This window comes from Melanostigma gelatinosum (assembly GCF_949748355.1).
Source record: "Melanostigma gelatinosum genome assembly, chromosome: 12".
In the NCBI taxonomy this organism is placed as follows: domain Eukaryota; kingdom Metazoa; phylum Chordata; class Actinopteri; order Perciformes; family Zoarcidae; genus Melanostigma; species Melanostigma gelatinosum.
The window spans coordinates 20,508,033-20,527,156 of record NC_136645.1 but is presented as its reverse complement, the minus strand read 5'-3'; the positions used below and the strand labels follow the sequence as shown (position 1 = coordinate 20,527,156).

Below are 19,124 nucleotides of genomic sequence, written 5' to 3'. Positions count from 1 at the left end.
TGTCGCAGTCTCTTCATCTTCAGAGACGACGACTCAGTTTGCACGAGTGTTGCTTAGAGTGTTGTACTAGTTGTACTACATAGTATTTCCATAACTTCCTTTCTGCTTCTTAACTAGCTAAGTTTTGAGAAATCTCATTGTGTATCACTATGTTTGAAATGTAGGTGGACTCACATTACATCATGTCCCATCTGGCCCCGGAGTTGAGTGTAAGTGGTTCAAGTAAGCAAGTGAAGGAATCAAAAATCTTGGAGCACTTCCAATATTTCCTCCTAGAACTTGACGGTATGTCCAACCATTCATTTAAAATAATTATTTGTGATTGAAAGTTTAGATTTCCACCCTAATTCTATACCATAGAACTGTCTTAATGAGCATCATATTTAACTGTTTGCATATAAAATGACTGGAGAGATTTATTCTGGTCTACACTTTGTATTTCTCTTCAAGATGCACAAACTGATGGCGACACCGCAGGAGAGGCTTTGACTGTATCCTCAGTCATGCAGTGGATGACTGGTCAAGCTCACAGACATCTGCTTTTGGAAGATCGGCAAACATTCAAACTCACAGTGAAATTTGATCATTGGTGTCTGAACGCCATGCCTAACCACGCTGTGTGTTACCCAAGTGTCAGTGCTCGCACAGACACCATCACATTCCCAGTAGCCCACATTAAAGATTATGAATCTTTTAAAACACTCCTGCAAACTGCCATTAAGTATGGTGCAGGATTTGATAGAGTGTGATAAATGTGTTAAATAGTTGTTGGCAAGAGCATGGTTCTGTGTTTCACTTGTGCTTATTCTTTATGTTTTCTATTCTTTAGTGAAACAAACAAAACGTTCCAGAATCATTTTATACTGCAGCTATTTATGCCACCTTGTTATAATGTGAGTGAGCAAAATAAACACATAAGTATCTATTTACTGTGCTTTATTTGTGATCAGTTAAAAGTGCATACTTGTTTTAGAATAAGCACATGAGATGTGCATCAAGTATATCAATCAAACTTCATCCAAAAAATGAGGCCAGTTGAAGGACATGCATATAGATGTCCCGTCCAAAAGAAGAGGAATCGACGGTGGGGTTTACTTGCTGCACTGCAGCAAGACCTTCAGCTGACAAGGGGCACGGCATCTCTGCTACAGTGACCCCATGCTCTGGATCAGGTTCCTCATCATGCAAGTGTTCTGCTTGCAGGATCTGAGATGGACCAAACACATACATTAATTATGAATATAGCCATTGCCATAGCCAGTAGAGACCCTTTTACAAGCCGATATCCTGCATCAGGCATTCTGGCTTTGATAGATCTCACCTTTTGGTCAAGTACAATGTCTGATATATCAGAGTAGGTGTTTCTGACTGAGAGATTATGCTCCCTCATCCTCCTGTAAAGTGTGGATCTTGAAATGCCATGGGCAGTAGCCAGAGTGGTCATTGGTAGGTTCATGCTTAGAAGATTTTCAAGGACTAGGGTATTAATGCTAAATTTTGGTCGACCCACAGTACCATTCCATTCAACTACAGCTACACTGTCAAGTAATGGAGCAACAGTGCTGTTTGAAATGTGAGACTTGATCACTTCACTTAGATTTTGTAAACCATCTACTACACACTGAGGAATATCCATATAGACTGCCCCTGCTCGAAGAAACTGCAATTCCTGAGAGATAACCATGTGCAGGTAATCAAAATCAATTGGCTCCCTTGTGATTACTGCAGAAAGCCGATCCCTGACCCTGCATAAAAGCCGCCTGCTAATGGATTCCTGTAAGAGGGAATTTAGCAAAATAGAAATTTATTAGAGCAGTGGTATCAAAACATGTTTAGATGTGTATATACAGATCAATTACATTTTGAGGAGAGAGGTCAACATACCTGAACAAAAGCTCTTTGTGGAAGAGGTTCCATTCTCTAGAAAAGGGAATTATGACCACACTGGATTATTATAAATACACAGACCATATAGTCATATCGTATAACAAGAAAAGCCAGTCATTGCCAACAAACTAAACAATGGAATGATTTAACAAATATACAGAACCCCTCCATAATACACAGACATGTTTAAATGTAAGTTGAATGAGTTTTGTGTCACTATTTTACTCTCTGGAGCTTATTATAAAGGCACAAGTGGTACAATTTTGTTAATTATCAAGTATAAAATGATACAAGCCTTTGTATGGGGTCAACTGATAATGTTTTGGGTTCCTTTTACTGTTACATGATTCGTACTTGTTAGCAGGAACCCAAAACTTAATATGTTTGTGTTAATCAATTCAACTAATGTAATAGGTTTATTTACAATTGCACACAATAATCTATGAATGAAAATAATAGAGTTGTAGCACATGCATGTTAATTTCCATGCGAGGCATATATGTGATCTAAAATACACTGATTTAAAGTATTTTCCCAGAGCCTGCGTTCATAATTGCCAATTTATCGACTATCATGTATGTGTGTGTACTGCACAGCTTCCGCGACAAGGTGGTGCGTTTGAACACTTAAGGGACGTTTCAAGCAGAGGTGGCAGAAGTAGTAAAAGTTTTCTTCGGTGTCTGACCAGTGTAGTCATAAGACGCATGTCGTTTTTAGATACAGTGTCGTCATCTGTACCTACCTCGGTCAGAGAGAACCAAGCTCATAGGATTTGTTTTAAATTGTGTCATACATGTGTAGCTAACCTTAGCTAACATAGATGCCTCAGGTGCATGTAACCTGTCATGTCAACACAGCAGCCCTCCATGTCGTTCTTAAAAAGAGACTCCACGACACGAACAACATGAGAACAAAGTGAAGTGCTGCTATATTTACAATAATTTTGACAAAACAGAGCAGTCAACTTACCTCCATGTCACGTAACCTCCCGTTTGTGTAGGTAATGCAGATACGAGACGCAAGTCAAACGGACCAATAGAAACTCCTGATACATTCAGCAGCGTATGCCCCGCCCACTACACCCAACTCAGCTTTTGGCTTCAAAACATTTGGTTTCACAACTTTTGGTTCCAAAGCTTTTGCCTTCAAAACTTTTAGTTTCAAAACTTTTAGTTTCAAAACTTTTGGATTCAAAACCAATGCTTTTATTTTTTTAACAAATAAATTATTCTCAGTTTATATATTTGCTTTTAAAACTTTTTTTTTTGCTTTTAAAACTTTTATTTTTGCTTTTGAAACTTTCTTTTGCTTTTGAAACTTTTTTTTGCTTTTGAAAAATAAAGACACAAATCTACCTTCACAGGTAGAGGTGTGTTCAGCGTCACAGACAGCTTGCGCACAGCTGGGAAGGATTTCACTAATGCTGCGCTCTCGCGGCTCCTGTCAATCCGTGTATATAGCTACAACACTTCCTCAGCTCACTAACTCGCTAGTGATCCACGGGTGTTGGTCTTCGTCACCACCGTCGTTTGTTGCGGGAGTAGCAGGTGCCTCCATTTCTGCTTCCATCATGAAATCAGTCATCGTAGAGTGGAATGCTACTCAGGGAGTCGCCCGCTAGCTTATAGCATGTAGCATCCTGGGAATCAAAACACCGCGGCTTTGAGAGCACTTGTTTGCAATTGCGCATTAACGTGATTAACCAATGATTTAACTTGCTGCTAGGACCACTGATTCACCAAACCTGCTTGCTTGCAGTCTGTGTTCCACCACAGTCCCCGACGCTGCTCTCATGATTCATTTTTTTCTCAAGATAGATTTGATTTTGTAGCGAGTAACGAAGGTTTCAGGGGAAATGTATCGGAGTAAAAGTATCAGTTTTCTTTGCAAAATGTAGTGAAGTAAAAGTAAAAGTCAACAGAAATATAAGTAGTAAAGTACAGATACCCAAAAAAACTACTTAAGTACAGTAACGAAGTATTTCTACTTCGTTACTATACACCACTGCATTACATGAGACTCTCTCTGCTCCGCCTCTTTTTAATCATTACCCACCACCTCAGTCAATCACTCTAAACTGGACAGTGAGAGGGTTCAGATCACCAGAGAACCTGAAGCACAATGGAGGAATCAACAGGCAGGCCACCCAAGAAAAAAGTAGTGGTGGTGGGCGGTGGTCTGGTAAGAAAAGAAAATTAAAGTTAATTATGAATTGTATGTCTTGCCTTTTGATCTGTTGTATTGACCCGTACTCTTTAGCCTTTAGTTTAGCCTTTAATCTTGTTTATTAAGAGATCATTTGTTTTGTGTGAAAGTGTGAAGCACTGATGTTCAAAGAAATGTCCTTACTCCCCTTCACCATTTAGGTTGGGGCACTCAATGCCTGCTTCTTTGCCAAAAGAGGCTTCGATGTGGAAGTCTTTGAAACCCGGGAAGGTAGTATTCAAAGCTCTATTTTTAAGAAATTAACATTGTTCCATCATGCCCCTCTCTGAGGAACAGACCCCTTGCATAAAATGTACGATAATCCTGAACAATGTACAAACACAGGTTAAAAAGACTCATCACTTTTTCAACAGATCATCAAAATTTCCCAAAAGGTCAAATGAACACTTTGTGTCTGATTTTGGCCAGATATCCGGCAAGCCAACGTAGTGAAGGGAAGAAGCATCAACCTGGCTTTGTCTCACAGGGGCCGGCAAGCACTGAAGCAGGTTGGGATGGAGGACAAGGTACGCTGATCAAACAGATTCAATGTTTGACAATAAATTGGAAATGAGGACATGACCCTCGCCTGCTTGTTTATTGATCTAAAAGATATCACATTAGTTGCATAAACATGTGCGGCATGTCCACTATTCCCACCCCTACGAGGTGGAGGCAAGCTGGTGGAACACCCCCCCCCCCCCCCGTTTAAATTTTTTTTTCGTGCTTGGCAACGATTAAAATATTTAATCTCGATTAATCGCATTGTTATGGCAAAGTTCAATCATGAATTGTAAAGTAGTGTATTGCGCACTTTTATTTTAAAAGTACTGCTATATGAACAAAAGGGCAATAACATTTGGTTCACGAGATGCAGGTAGCATGTTTCATACTTAATGTGAATATAATTCATACTTTGTTGGCATCTTATTCTGAAAACCGGATGTTCGTCTGAAGAAACCGGATGTTGTCTCACGTTAATCTTTCCTCTAACTGTCAAAGTCCTTCGCTCGCTCCCGATCTGTGCCGTTTAAATGCGTTTACCGTGAATTTGAGCATATATGTGCACTAACATGTAAGTGTCTGCTGAGTTGACCACGGAGATCTGAGTGTCTGCTGACTTTCCCGCAGCGATGTCCACTAGTCCCCAGGGAGAGCAGCGGAAGTTGCCTTTTCTCTACGGCAACCCTGAAGGGACATCATATCTCTAATACAAAACGATAAACATGAGACAGTCTGACTATAGGATGTTTGATGGCTTTCATCCCACTGTTCTTGTCATCCTCTTGTTGTTATGTCTCTTGTCTTTCAGTTTAAAAAAATAAATAATTTTTTTTTAATACGTTAACACGCGATAAAATAATTGTCGGCGTCAATGAATGAATGCGTTAACGCGAAATGAACGCGTTAACTTGCCCAGCACTAGTTTTTTTACCTGTCTGCGTTCTTTGCTCGCAGTCCCCTCCAGATGTTTCATTCTGGCATCTGACGTCAGCGGTCGTCTTTGTTGGTCCACATTTGCTGCACCGAGCATGTTATGCACGCATGAGACACCTGCATCAGACCCTTTTACACTTTTCGGCATGATAAAACGAGCCCTGCTTTACAAGGCTTTCACATGAACTCTCAAGGTCAGAAGCTGGGCGACCACATGTTGGACAGTCCATGGCACAACACCCTGTTTCCACTTGGACCACTGAGACTGAAAACATAGATTTTGCCAATGCAAAGTGTAACACTTTGCAGAATTGTTCATAAATGTCTTTTGTTTTTCTATATTAACGATTTTGCCACAGATTGTCTCTCAGGGGATCCCCATGAATTCAAGAATGATCCATTCCCCGAGTGGGAAACAGTCCGCGATCCCTTATGGCAAGAAAGGCCAGGTGAGCTGACCGCTGTCATAATGTCATAATAAACATATATCATGACTAAACCAAAATATGATCCCATTATTGCCAATCGTAGGACTACATTCACAAAAAGAACTGCACTATTTTTTTATTTCTTTGATGCAAGAACTATGCCAATTATTTCTATACAATAAGACATTCAAACAACATGCGTGCGCAGAAAGAGGTACGTTTACTGTAATGACTTGAGAATGTGCCAAATGTTAAACAGTACAAGTGACAACTGGTGCAGTCTGACTGAAATAATGTCACAAAGAAATAGAGCGTAGTAAGTGAGTCTGAAAATGGCTTTTAATTACACCGCTGGCAGTTTGGTGCTCAATTCCACGGGGACTTGCTCGGTTAAATAAAACTAAAGCTGTAGTTTACTTGTACAATTGCACTTTAACACAGATTATTTCCCTTTCAGTTCATCCTGTCTGTGGACCGAGCCAATCTGAACAAAGAGCTGCTAACGGGTAAGACCATTACTCCTCAACACAACGTCACAGGATGTGCGCTGGATCAACCACATTATAGCCAATTTGAAGTGATGATTTCACAATCAAATGGTGCACATTTTCTACAAGAAAACGCTGCGAAATGTGTTCTAGTGTTAGTCCTTTTCAGACACGCAGCCCATTGCATAAATCTGGCGGCTATTTCAGATGTCTGTCTCGTGCGAAGGCCGTTTCTGTGCACATACAATTCAGCCTGAATTGAATGCCATCAGTGTTAACATAAAGGCAGCAGCACAAAGTGAAACGCTCAGCCTACAAAGAAGGAGAGAAAGAGACAGAAAAGGAAGAAATGAAATGCATCTTGTAATGATTCTGCCTTCTAACAACTCTGTAATATTGAGCAGATTCTTCTCATTTTAGATCCGGTTGTAAAAGACATTTCCCCTTCATGTGTGAGCATGACGAAAGAGGTTAAAGAAAAAAACTCAACCACCCACAGTTATAATCTAACCGGCAGTCTCTCCATATATTTATGATGTTGAGTCATGCGTGGACAAATCAATTAATGTCTATCAAAACACTTTTTATATTTATTTATACATAGCAAGCTATCAGGAGTCCCGACCTCTCTGGTATTATAGAAGAGGCGGCAGAGTTTGCTCTCTATTAGCATTAGAGTGATGAAATTCATGCAGAACCTCCATCGCTGACTTCTAAAAGGGTGATCAGATAACTTTTGCTGAACTTTGCTGCTGCAGCCACAAGTAACAGCCACGGGGTGAATGTAGCTGAATGCTAAAATGTAGCAGTAGCTCACGAGAAGAGTCACGGCCTGCGTCCGACATCACTCCCCATTTAGTCCACCTTCTCTTGTCACTGTCTGCCATTTCATACGAGGGTCCAAATACTGAGTGTGTACTTTATACACTAAACCCTAAAATATTCCCTCAATGGAACCAAATAGCAGTGTCCACGGCACGCAAACCACGCCTTGAAGTGATGACGCAAAATGTGTCCCGAAATCTCACGATAGAGTCGTCGTGAATTAGGTACTGGTTTGCTAATGTTAGCTGTCATTAGCTGCCTATCAAAGACCAAGTCAGGATGTAGTAGCTCAACGCCTTCGTGTGCTGACTTGAACAACCGTGCCTTTTATTATAGTGAATTCAACTTCTTATTTCTAAGAGCACGAAGGTGTTCATTATTCTGTCATAGATTTCAGACTGTATCGTATCACTTTAAAGGATCACTGATCCACTTTTACAAACAGCATATAATACAGTCTTGTATTACGTTGGATTCTATGAAAAGCCAATCAAGTTACTCTCAATACATTCTTCATTCAAGCACCATGCGTGGACCTCCAAGTTCAACGAAGAACTATTTCCTCCCAACAATTCTCCTAAATTAGGTGGTTTTCCAGCGAGCCCAGCCAGATTGACAGATGCTCCCAGTGCGTTAGCTTCTTCGAACCGTTTGATTACACCAGGGCACGTCTGGGGGATGTGTTGGTCTTTTCAGGCTAAAAGGAGTTTGCCTAATATTTAATGAAGTGCTTCAGTGCACAATCAGAGATAATGTGTGACAGCATGGGTCTGTCTTTAATCATGTGTGCTGAAAGAGGGGCCGATTGTAAAGCCGTCGCTCTTATCAGACTCCTGGGGTGAACATTGTGATAAAGAGATTTTGGGGAGTGTGACAACCTAAACATCGCTTTCCCCTAAAACCAAAAAGACTGACTGCTGTGATAGTGCTGTTCACGAGAGCCGTGCTAATCAGCAGAAAAGGTCGTTCCCCTTCAGCGGGGGATTGATCGAACTGTTTGCTGGCACCTTGTGTCCTTGCGGCATTTTATTGGAATCGTGAAAGGCTCAGTGTGCATGTTAACAAGATATTACCTGTTGCATGAACCTGCTGGTGTTGACATCATGCTTGCATCTGTGATATAAGCTCATTTTGTGACATGTTACTCCCACAGAGGCAGAGACGTATCCAAACACAAAGTTGAACTTTGACCACAAACTGCAGGACTGGAGTGCTGAAACGGGCCGAATGACCTTTGCCAGGTAAATAGTTACCCATGTTACACTCGTGCACGTCTGTATTCACAGCACGCGCTCTTTCTCTCTCACACACATTCATACCTTCATTTCCTGGAGACTTACCCCAATCGTTACCCCAATAGCTCCTTGCTTAAATGTAAACCTCAACCTAAACCTAACTTTTCCAAAACCCTAACCTAACATAACCTTACCCTAACCTAACATAACCTTACCCTAACCTAACCTAACATAACCTAGCATAACCTTACCCTAACCTCACCTAACCTAGCATAACCTTACCCTAACCTAACATAACCTTACCCTAACCTAACATAACCTAGCATAACCTTACCCTAACCTAACATAACCTTACCCTAACCTAACCTAACATAACCTTACCCTAACCTAACCTAGCATAACCTTACCCTAACCTAACATAACCTTACCCTAACCTAACCTAACATAACCTAGCATAACCTTACCCTAACCTTACCCTAACCTAGCATAACCTTACCCTAACCTAACCTAACATAACCTAGCATAACCTTACCTTAACCTCACCTAACATAACCTAACATAACCTTACCCTAACCTAACATAACCTTACCCTAACCTAACATAACCTAGCATAACCTTACCCTAACCTAACCTAACATAACCTAGCATAACCTTACCCTAACCTCACCTAACCTAGCATAACCTTACCCTAACCTAACATAACCTAGCATAACCTTACCCTAACCTAACCTAACATAACCTAGCATAACCTTACCCTAACCTCACCTAACCTAGCATAACCTTACCCTAACCTAACCTAACATAACCTTACCCTAACCTAACCTAACATAACCTTACCCTAACCTAACATAACCTAGCATAACCTTACCCTAACCTAACCTAACATAACCTAGCATAACCTTACCCTAACCTCACCTAACCTAGCATAACCTTACCCTAACCTAACCTAACATAACCTTACCCTAACCTAACCTAACCTAACATAACCTTATCCTAACATAACCTTACCCTAACCTAACCTAACATAACCTTACCCTAACCTAACCTAACATAACCTTACCCTAACATAACCTTACCCTAACCTAACCTAACATAACCTAGCATAACCTTACCCTAACCTCACCTAACATAACCTTACCCTAACCCAGGGATTCCCAAAGTGGGGTGCGCGAGCTGCCTCTAGGGGGTGCGCGAGAGGAAAAGTGTAATGGCGGTCTGATGGTGTAATAATATTAAATATAAAAAAAAAAATGTAATTTTAATTTAAAAACTGTCAGGTGGGACATCTGAAGCTATCAGTCGTAAAAGAGGAGAGGGACAGAGAGAGAGAGAGGAATCGGAGGCGAGGGGAACGGAGAGGTGCGTTGGGGGGAGACCGGGAGAAGAAATCGAGCCAGAGTCAGAGGAAGATGAGACGGCGCAGACTGGGAAAAAAAGAGGAAATATGATGAAAAGTATCTGTGTCTGGGCTTCACTTGGATTGGCAACGCAGATTGCCCAAAGCCACAGTGCGTGGTGTGCAGCGAGGTTCTGGCTAACAGTCTGAAGCTCTTATTTACGTTGCCACCTGAACACCAAGCATGCCAGTGCAAGTCAAAAGCCCCTTACATTGTTTATATCGAAATTGGAGGAGTTACAAAACAGCCAAAAACAACTGCAGTCTCATTCATGTGTTGGTCTATAAATGACGCACTACGGGCTTCATATCTGGTTACAGAATAGCGAGAAAGGGGCTACCGCACACAATCGCCGAAGACGTGAGCTTGCCAGCTGCCAGAGAGATGGTGGAATGTATGATTGGTGAGAAAGAAGCAAAAAAGTTGGACATGATCCCGGTGTCCAACAACACTGTGTCGCGCCGCATCGATGCTTTGTCCGAAGACATCCTGGCTACATTAGTCGCTCATTAATTGTAAATGAAATGTGATAATCTGCCTCTGAGCCTGTGCGTGTGTGCTCACATCCGTGTTGCTCTTTAAAAGTGATGCCTTGTGTAACTGAAAGTTATTGAAACTTTGTTGCAGTGTTTCAGGGCGTTTTCACACCTTCAGTTCGTTTGCTTTGTTGCAGTTGCTCCTTTGTTCGGTTTGTGTTCACACTGCAACATTTAACAGCGGACTAAATCTTGTAAACAAATGCCACGCGCGAGCAAACTCTCATTGGTCCGATTATTATGCGGCTTAAAAGGCTCTGTTGCTTCTCTTTTTTTTTTTTTTATTAAGGGGGGGGGGGGGGGGTGCGCGAACCCGGTCGGGATGTAGAAGGGGGTGCGCGGCCTAAAAAGTTTGGGAACCGCTGCCCTAACCTAACCTAACATAACCTTACCCTAACCTAACCTAACATAACCTTACCCTCACCTAACCTAACCTAACATAACCTTATCCTAACCTAACCCATATCCTAACCTTATATGTATATATTTTTGTGCTACTTATTCCAATTAGCCTGATGAACAATTATTTTATGAATTCATATTTTCTTTTTAAAATCTCATGGTATTATGTTATTAGGGTTATTTAAGTCATAGACATTACATCGTCATTTTACCATACCTCACTCAGCTTATTCACCTGCAGCTGTGTCTGTGATCTTCTAAACCTTAAATACTTTGATATAGGATTTTATCCATCCATAATGGTTCACGATTTCTTTAAATGTAAGGTCCCTGTGTGCCCGGGTTGGAGGATGTGCTCATTGTGATTCTTTGTCAGAACATGTTGACACACGTGGCCTTGTACATGTTATCTGCCAGAGGTCTGGGATGGCGATAAACATGTTGACTTTGAAGACTCTGTGCTTGACTTTTTATTGGCTTTTTCAAAATTGGCTGTCCTCGAGCTAAACGAGACACACAGTTTACAACCTAATTAACACCAAAGCACCTCCGGGTCTTCTTAGTTGTGGGAATCAGCGTATAACCATGCAGTGAATTATTAACACAGTATGCAGGGGCAGGGTTTTAATTTAATCGATGAGTTTTTAAATTGACTTCAGCCTTATCTAAAACGTGTACAAATCAGTTTGATGTGTGTGTTGTCATTGCTGTTATTTTATTTTCATGCCTGGCGGTGCGACGTGTACCCTGTTGAAACTGTGGAGCAGGATGACTCACTGTGCAGTTATTGTCACAGTGATTAAATATTTGAATGCGCTTCTATTTGATCAAGTTTTACATAAATCCCAAAAGTCCCCCTGGCGTGCACTTATTAACACGGCACACATCCTTTCCTCTACCTTGTTTGAACTGTGAAAGCCCATATTTTCTGTCTCCAGCTACCAGTCAATATAATCAAACAATAATCTACCTTATTGCTGTAAAGCTAATAACATGTTAATAAGGTTACACACGGTCGCTGAACAATAATCAACAATCTGATAATTGTTTTGAGGTCTTAAGGTGGAGGCACATGCATGCAAGTTAATTGTCACCAAGCCTCACAACACTGCAAATGGGGTCAAGAATAATTGAATTTGTTGCACATAAAAACATCATTATGTCCTCTGCAAAGGATCATAAAATGGGATGATAGAGTGCCAACATTATATTCACATGTCGGTAACGGATGCACCTGCATTTTTCCCTTGGGTCATAAGTGAGAGTCAGATCTCAGAACCAACATTTAACTCCTAGGTTCCAGGAGGAGCTATGGCAGGAAGCGCCCTCCATGTGGCATATTGCACTGTGTTCAGGGATGTGGGGAATACTGACTCCTGCTGTTTGGAGCAGCTTTTAGGGTCAATGAGCAGATGGACCAAACAGTATGCTGGGTGTGTTTTAAAGTGGCCATGAGATGCCATCATCTGTGACCACCATGGCTTTGAGTGAAATAACTTTGAATCAGAAAAAGCCAGATACCGTCATGACCGTCGTTTAAATTTAAAGTGTCAATGAAATATGTAGCTGTTATGATATTAATGTTACGTTTGACATTAAAATGAATCCTCAAATTTTTGTTTTAAGTTGCATAATTATAAAGGCAGAGTGTGAAAAAGAAAAGCTCAAACGCACAGCTCTGTGACCGAATCAAAGCCGAAGCACACATAGCCTGAGTGCCCCACACATGTTCTCATGCTAAACATCCACGAAGACAGCAGGACATTGCATCTAGGACCCTCAGAGTGTGTATACATAATATATCTATCATTTTCTCATGTTACTGGTATGTTTCTCAGGTCAGACGGGTCCGAAGAGCAGATCAATGCCGACCTGATTGTGGGCTGCGACGGAGCTTTCTCTGCCATCCGCAAGCAATTCCTCCGCCGCAGCCGCTTCAACTACAGCCAGACCTACATTCCCCACGGCTACATGGAGCTCACCATGCCCCCCATCAACGGAGAGGTCAGTCCCCTGCGCAGCACCGTCCTTTTATTGTGAAGTGGGTGTAGATGCTGCCAATGTTAGCCTCACAACTGTTGGGCACCATCGTAGATGTCCTGTTGTTCATTTGTCCTCAGTTTGCCATGATGCCGAATTATCTGCATATCTGGCCCCGAAACACCTTCATGATGATCGCCCTGCCCAACTTGGTGAGTGTGCATTTTTTATTTTTTGCTTTTTAGTGTTTAAAGCTGCACCGATTCTCAAACTACGGTTGTAAAATGAGCAATGTGAGCTGTATGATTCTGAGGGTATTACCTCACATTTCTTGGCAACCAGAAAGACAAATTCATGATCACTTCAGACAATGTCAGGACGTGATTGACCTCTGGGATGTCCTCATTATAATTAGTTGATTAGCCTCATTTACAGATCTTCATAACCAGCAGGGACTTACTCAGTGCAAATCAGAGACTGCAAAACGTCTGCTGGACCTAATTTTCACACCGCAGTCGTGTCCTCCTTTTTCCATCAGCGTCTCCGTCTGTTATTGTCAGACTTCTCTCTCTGACTCAGCACAATCGTTTCGCTCCATTCAGTGAGACCAGGTTAAGGCAGGCAGCAGACGTCTGGAGTGCATTCACACCGCCACTGTCCTAGTTCCCAGGAGCGCAATAGGGTTCAAAAGAAGGAGAAGAAGAAAAAACAACTCACACATCCTTGCTCCTGTGGATACCATGGTAACAGAGACCGTGCTAAAAGGTCCTCATGGAGGACTTTGCGATGTTGATAGATGGCCCCTGCTAAGTTGGGCAGATAATGACACGCCCACGACCCCGCTGCACTTTCATCCATCAGTTGCATGGGTGGAGTTTGGCTGTTGCATTTGCTTCGAGGGTGGGAGATTCTATGATGAGTTTTAAGACCCTTGGAAGGAATGGAAGACATGTGAAATGTCCCGTGTCTGCAATATACCACAGGATATACACCACATAATGCAGCATTCATGAGTGCAAGGGTTCATTCTTGACTTTGGATACACATCTGCGATAAATGGCTCACTTACTTAACTATTCGTAAAACGTATGCCCACGTCTCATGGCCTTCCTCAGTAGATACGCCTGAAAGCTTTGGGAATTTCGGCGTGCTGACGTTGGAACAGTGTTGGGCATGTTATTTTAAGCTGTAATCGATTGCTTAATCGTTAGTCATGGCAAACGTAATTATGCAGAAAAAGCAAAACGTTGCATTACTCGTTGCTTTACTTTCAGTTCTCGGCACGCTGTGTTGAAGGTGCCTCAGAACAACTCTGCATCCACACGCAGTGTGTAGGATTTGCCAGCAGCTAGTGGTGAGGTCGCACATGGCAACATGTGGAACTATCTGCGGTGGCCGAATGTCCCCATCTAGAGCCAGTTTGGTTTGTCCAGTCTGGGCTAATGTTGAAGCATGGCAGCCGGCTCCTTGAAGAGGACACGGCTCATTCCAAAAGTAACGAAAACTAAATTCTTATTCCTAGGACATGATACACTAAAGGAAAACATACTTAATAATATTAAATTCCATTTCTGTGTCACAATAGATTCTTGAGCTACCAACACTGTGCACTGTTTGTTTTCTAATTCCAGGACAAGACCTTTACCTGTACCCTCTTCATGCCCTTTGATGAGTTCGACAAGATCACCACGGGCGACGAAGTCATCGACTTTTTCCAGAAATACTTCCCCGACGCCATACCACTGATGGGAGTGTGAGTGACTTCCTCACCTCAGCCCTCTCTGCCAAGCCGACCTCAAAAAAAAAAAACACTCTCATTCCCCATCATCCAACATCAGCAACGTGCACAGCCGCGCGCTGTGAAGTGTGAAATTGCAGCCTCACAGTTACATGGGTTTGTTTTAATTTGAGCTGAACCGTATGTTGCGGGTTGTCGGTGCGACGCGGGAGGCATGAGCTGCGGAGACGCCCGAGGCCGTCACCCCCTCACCTCTTCTCTGGGGTGACTTTATCTGCAGCGCTCGGGCACAAACATCTGTTTGGCTGTTTTAACTTTACCCAGGCAGACGGAGCGGGGTTGTTTTTAGGTTATTCAGACGTGACGGATGCTTTTGTAGCAGGCAAAAAAAAACAGAGTCGGTTGTTGTAAAAATGAATAACCCGACACAAGTTTGCGATTGTTTGACTTCTGTCTGTTTGTGCTTCGCAGCGATGCTCTCAAGGAGGATTACTTCCGATTGCCTGGGCAGGCCATGGTGTCCATCAAGTGCTCCCCGTATCACATTGGAGACAAATGCGTCCTAATGGGCGACGCAGCCCACGCAGTGGTGCCTTTCTACGGGCAGGGGATGAACGCTGTAAGTAACACTCAAAGGAGGGGAAGAATAACAGCACATTGTAATTAAAGGGAGACTCATTCGTCCATTCATGCTTCACAGGGCTTCGAGGACTGCATTGTCTTTGGAGAAGTACTGGATCAGCTCAATGAGGATTTCAGTGAGTGCGTTTTAAGGGAACAAGATGAGACAGAGAATGAATAAGAAAGCTGTTTTCGCCTTGTGTGTCCGCCCAGGTGCTGTGCTGCCAGAGTACAGCAGAGTACGAGTTCCAGACGACCACGCGATAGCAGACCTGGCCATGTACAACTACATTGAAGTAATTTAACTATACTTTAAATTGCATAGCTTCGTACAACATCGTAGTGGGGTTCAGGTATCTTTTGGAAATTGATTGATCCTACTGTTGGAGAGGTAGTGACTTCAACACAAAACATGGCCGCAGTAAAAGAAATAAGATCTGTTGTTTTAAATTGTAAGGTCAATGCATGGTGAGCATACGATGGGATAAATTCAATTGACGTTTAAGAGAAATCCGTAATTATAATCAAGATGACGGTCCGTTTCAGCGTTGTGGTTATCTGTCAGAAGTTGCCATTAATTGACCTTTTTTTTTACAATACACTCTTTAGAACTTGGTCGGTAAAACTATGTATTTTAGCCGGATGAAGGATTTTAGTCATCGGATGTTTGGATCTTAAGTTATCTCAAAAACAAGTTAAGCAAACGAACAGTGTCGAAGAAGAGCTGTTTGTTATCACCGGTTAGTTAGTTTTGGAGAGGAGACCTCTGCGGGTAATTTGGCTACTCGTAAAACTGCAATGACGGCGATGGAGGTGAAGACAACAACTCCCATGATCCCACGCAACTTCACAACGTCGCCAACCTCCGTCTCTTGTTGTTGTTGCGATTGAGAGACTCCAAGCGGCAGAAAGGGACATGTTGTGCTTTTAACACTAGTTGTTGGTAGAGTGATGATAATGATAAGTAACCTTTAAAGTTTGTATATGCGATGCATGGAAAGGCCATTCACAATCGGAAGAAAGTCCGCTCCGGTTCTGGGTGTGCTTCTTCTAAATATATGCAGAAATCACGCTCTCCATCACATCTGACTGGTGGACAGCTCCACTAACCATCTGTAAATATAGGGCTAGGGCTATAGAGGTTAAAATCCATGCACTCGTCGTTATTCTGACAGATCTTAAAATTGCCGCACTTTGTTTTAGCTTAACTGCAGATTCTGATGCTGCTGTAAGATTTATTTTAGGACTTTGCAATATGGAGGATAGATGGTTCACTTCACGAACGTGTCTACTTTTCTTTTTCTGTTTTGTAGATGCGAGCCCACGTCAACTCCAAATGGTTCATTTTCCGAAAACATGTTGATAACCTCCTCCACGTCCTCATGCCAAAGACAATAATTCCTCTTTACACAATGGTAAGAGTCCCGATGAACTAAATTAGCACGGTCACGATGCTCTGTTGACCGCAAAGTCTGTATCATCTGCTGCCCGTCACTGTCTCCAGGTCACTTTCACCAGGACAAGGTACCATGAGGCTGTGGACCGCTGGCATTGGCAAGACAAAGTAAGACACTTTGAGGAAAATGCATCTTCTTTAAACTCTTTCATTTCATTTTCTCTGCATACAATTGAGGTTTTTGAGAGATATAAACTTTGTACAGTTTAGTATTGTAATTCGAGCCTCTTTTAAAGTCGCATTTTTATCAGCACCGAGCGTGAAAGGTGTTGGTAACTACCGGTACTTCCTTTTTTTAGAATCATGTCCTCTAACACAAACGCATAGCGGTGCAGCACAAAGAGCTGTTTCTCAACTCTCACATTTGGCTGTTATGAGTCGATTAGCCCTCCGGCGCTGTGTTGGACTGTCTGGCTGCATTCTGCACTAATGGTCAGAAGCACAGCGGGGATTTCACAGCCTCCTTTGTAAATTATTAAAACCCGTCGGGATGTCCGGGCAAAAGGACAAAATGACCTCTGTGTGGTGTGAAGAAAATAATTGGTGCGATATTGAGTCTGTTGCAGGATGGTCTGTGTCCTAGCTGAGCGTTAGCAGGATGTAGTGATGATAGGGTGAAACAACAGATCCCCCAAACAGCAGCTGTATGTATTATAGGACAAAGCACAAGGCTTATTTTACTTATGTATAAGCAAAGTAAGAGAAGATGTAAAAATGTTACATCACTCCACATTATCATATATTAATTATGTTAAATGTTCTGAAACCAGATTTTTTAGCCACACTACTGGTGTGGGTCTGCAGATGGTCACATTCAACAACTTCAGGACAGATAGCATTGACATCTTCTACGGGCGTTCATGGTCCCCAGAGGACGACGCCTAGAGACTGTGGCGATCCCCTGACTCTGCCCCTATAGCGCCACCATGAGGTTGACTTTTGTTGTTTTGATTGAAATGTCTCAACAACTAGCCGACTGGACGCATTGCCAAGCAATTTGGATCAGACGTCCATGTTGGGATGAATTGTAATCACCTTTCATCTATCTGGCCAGTTAAAGTCAATTGTGAGTGAATTGTCCACACGTTGTCTCGTCAATTTAACTTAAAAAAACTAACTTGGGAAGATAGACTTCATGTTCAGTGAGTTATTTGAGAATAATTGAATTCCTTTGAAAGAATTCCTTTGAAAGAACTGCTAAAATCTTGAACAAATAAACATCCATTAAACCCAAGTAAATATTTGTGTATTGTTGGAAACGTTATTCTCATCTTTTGTTGCTTTGTATTTTTGTTTTTTAACGAATTTCCCCCTGGGATGAATAAAGTTTATATCTATCTATCTATCTATTGTATGACTGTAGGATTTGTAGACAGATTTTTACATGTTCAGCTGACGCACTGCATAAAACATTGCATAGGTTACACCAGCATCTATTTGAGATTAATTTACTGGAAGTGTACAAATATATAACACCTCAGTTTCCCTACAATTAGTACCAGATTACAATTAGTCCTTTCAGGAACCCTCATGATTATACAGCAACATGTCAGTTCCTTTCACCGAAATGATCTAAAATCTATGGGACCTATGAAATGAAACAAAAACCCGAAAGCAAAGCATGACGGGGCGTTTTCTTTGCAGTTGTGATGTGAGAGTGTTGCTCCTGTAAATGAATCCACAATGTGAAGGTTGAAGGAATTAAAAAAAGAAATTGCATGCATATCGCTTCTTTTCCTTTTCTTTTTAAATGTATGTTTTGTTTTGTATTTTCACAGGTGATAAACCGTGGCTTGCTGTTCAGTGCCACAGGAGCTGTTTTGGGAGGCTCCTACCTGCTCATTAAAAACCCTCCTGATATCAGCAAGCTCGTCATCCCCGCTGAGAAAATGTGGGACAGGCTCGTGGCGCTCTGGACCCACTGAGGACCGGCTCTGATCTGACAGACCAAAGCAACACTAGAACTGAGCAGATCCACATTTTAATTAGAGTTTGATTGAATCCTCTCATGAGCACACTGAGAGGCTCTGCCTGGCAAATGAATGTAGTGAAATAATGATCGTCTGAACTTATGCTAGACACGTTGATTGATTCCCAACAGATTGGATTATTTACATGCCATCCTCACCATTTGCACAATTTGCATTGTGAGAACAAAAATGTCAGCATTAAAGCCACTGGCCGGGATACGTGCTGTACGAGTTTACATAGATGCTTACATCTATAGATGTTCACAAATGCATGTTCCCTCAGCTTATAGTTAGTCAGATTTGTATTTTGCCTTTGGCTCCATCTCTCTCAACATCATCCTGTTTGATTATTTTTGGGGGCCAAAATTTTATTTTATCGGTAAATGAGCTATTTCAAGAGATATGCACTTGATAAATCACAACTTTGTTTTGTGCAGGTGTTAATGAGAACATATACACATGTTAAATACATGCATTTGATGCACATGTACTCCACCTAAATGCATTTAGTTTAGAGTT

The 19,124-nt window shown here is 41.9% G+C and overlaps 1 protein-coding gene and 1 long non-coding RNA gene across 2 annotated transcripts; one reads left to right on the top strand and one right to left on the bottom strand.

Moving 5' to 3' along the window:
• Positions 1 to 940: 940 nt before the first annotated feature.
• Positions 941 to 2,892, bottom strand: LOC306786229. Its single transcript, XR_013772474.1, has 3 exons — positions 2,857 to 2,892; positions 1,885 to 1,920; positions 941 to 1,206 (listed from the first exon to the last, which is right to left on the bottom strand). It is a non-coding gene; the product is annotated as an uncharacterized lncRNA (long non-coding RNA).
• Positions 2,893 to 3,603: 711 nt separating this feature from the next.
• On the top strand, positions 3,604 to 19,096 carry kmo (kynurenine 3-monooxygenase). The gene is made up of 14 exons (XM_079280487.1): positions 3,604 to 4,068; positions 4,254 to 4,619; positions 5,889 to 5,978; positions 6,415 to 6,463; positions 8,424 to 8,511; positions 12,679 to 12,844; positions 12,961 to 13,032; positions 14,452 to 14,573; positions 15,030 to 15,177; positions 15,259 to 15,316; positions 15,393 to 15,475; positions 16,493 to 16,594; positions 16,684 to 16,743; positions 18,414 to 19,096. The coding sequence occupies exons 2-14, from the start codon at positions 4,608 to 4,610 to the stop codon at positions 18,558 to 18,560; spliced, it is 1,197 nt and encodes a 398-aa protein (XP_079136613.1). The 5' UTR covers positions 3,604 to 4,068; positions 4,254 to 4,607; the 3' UTR covers positions 18,561 to 19,096.
• Positions 19,097 to 19,124: the final 28 nt, after the last annotated feature.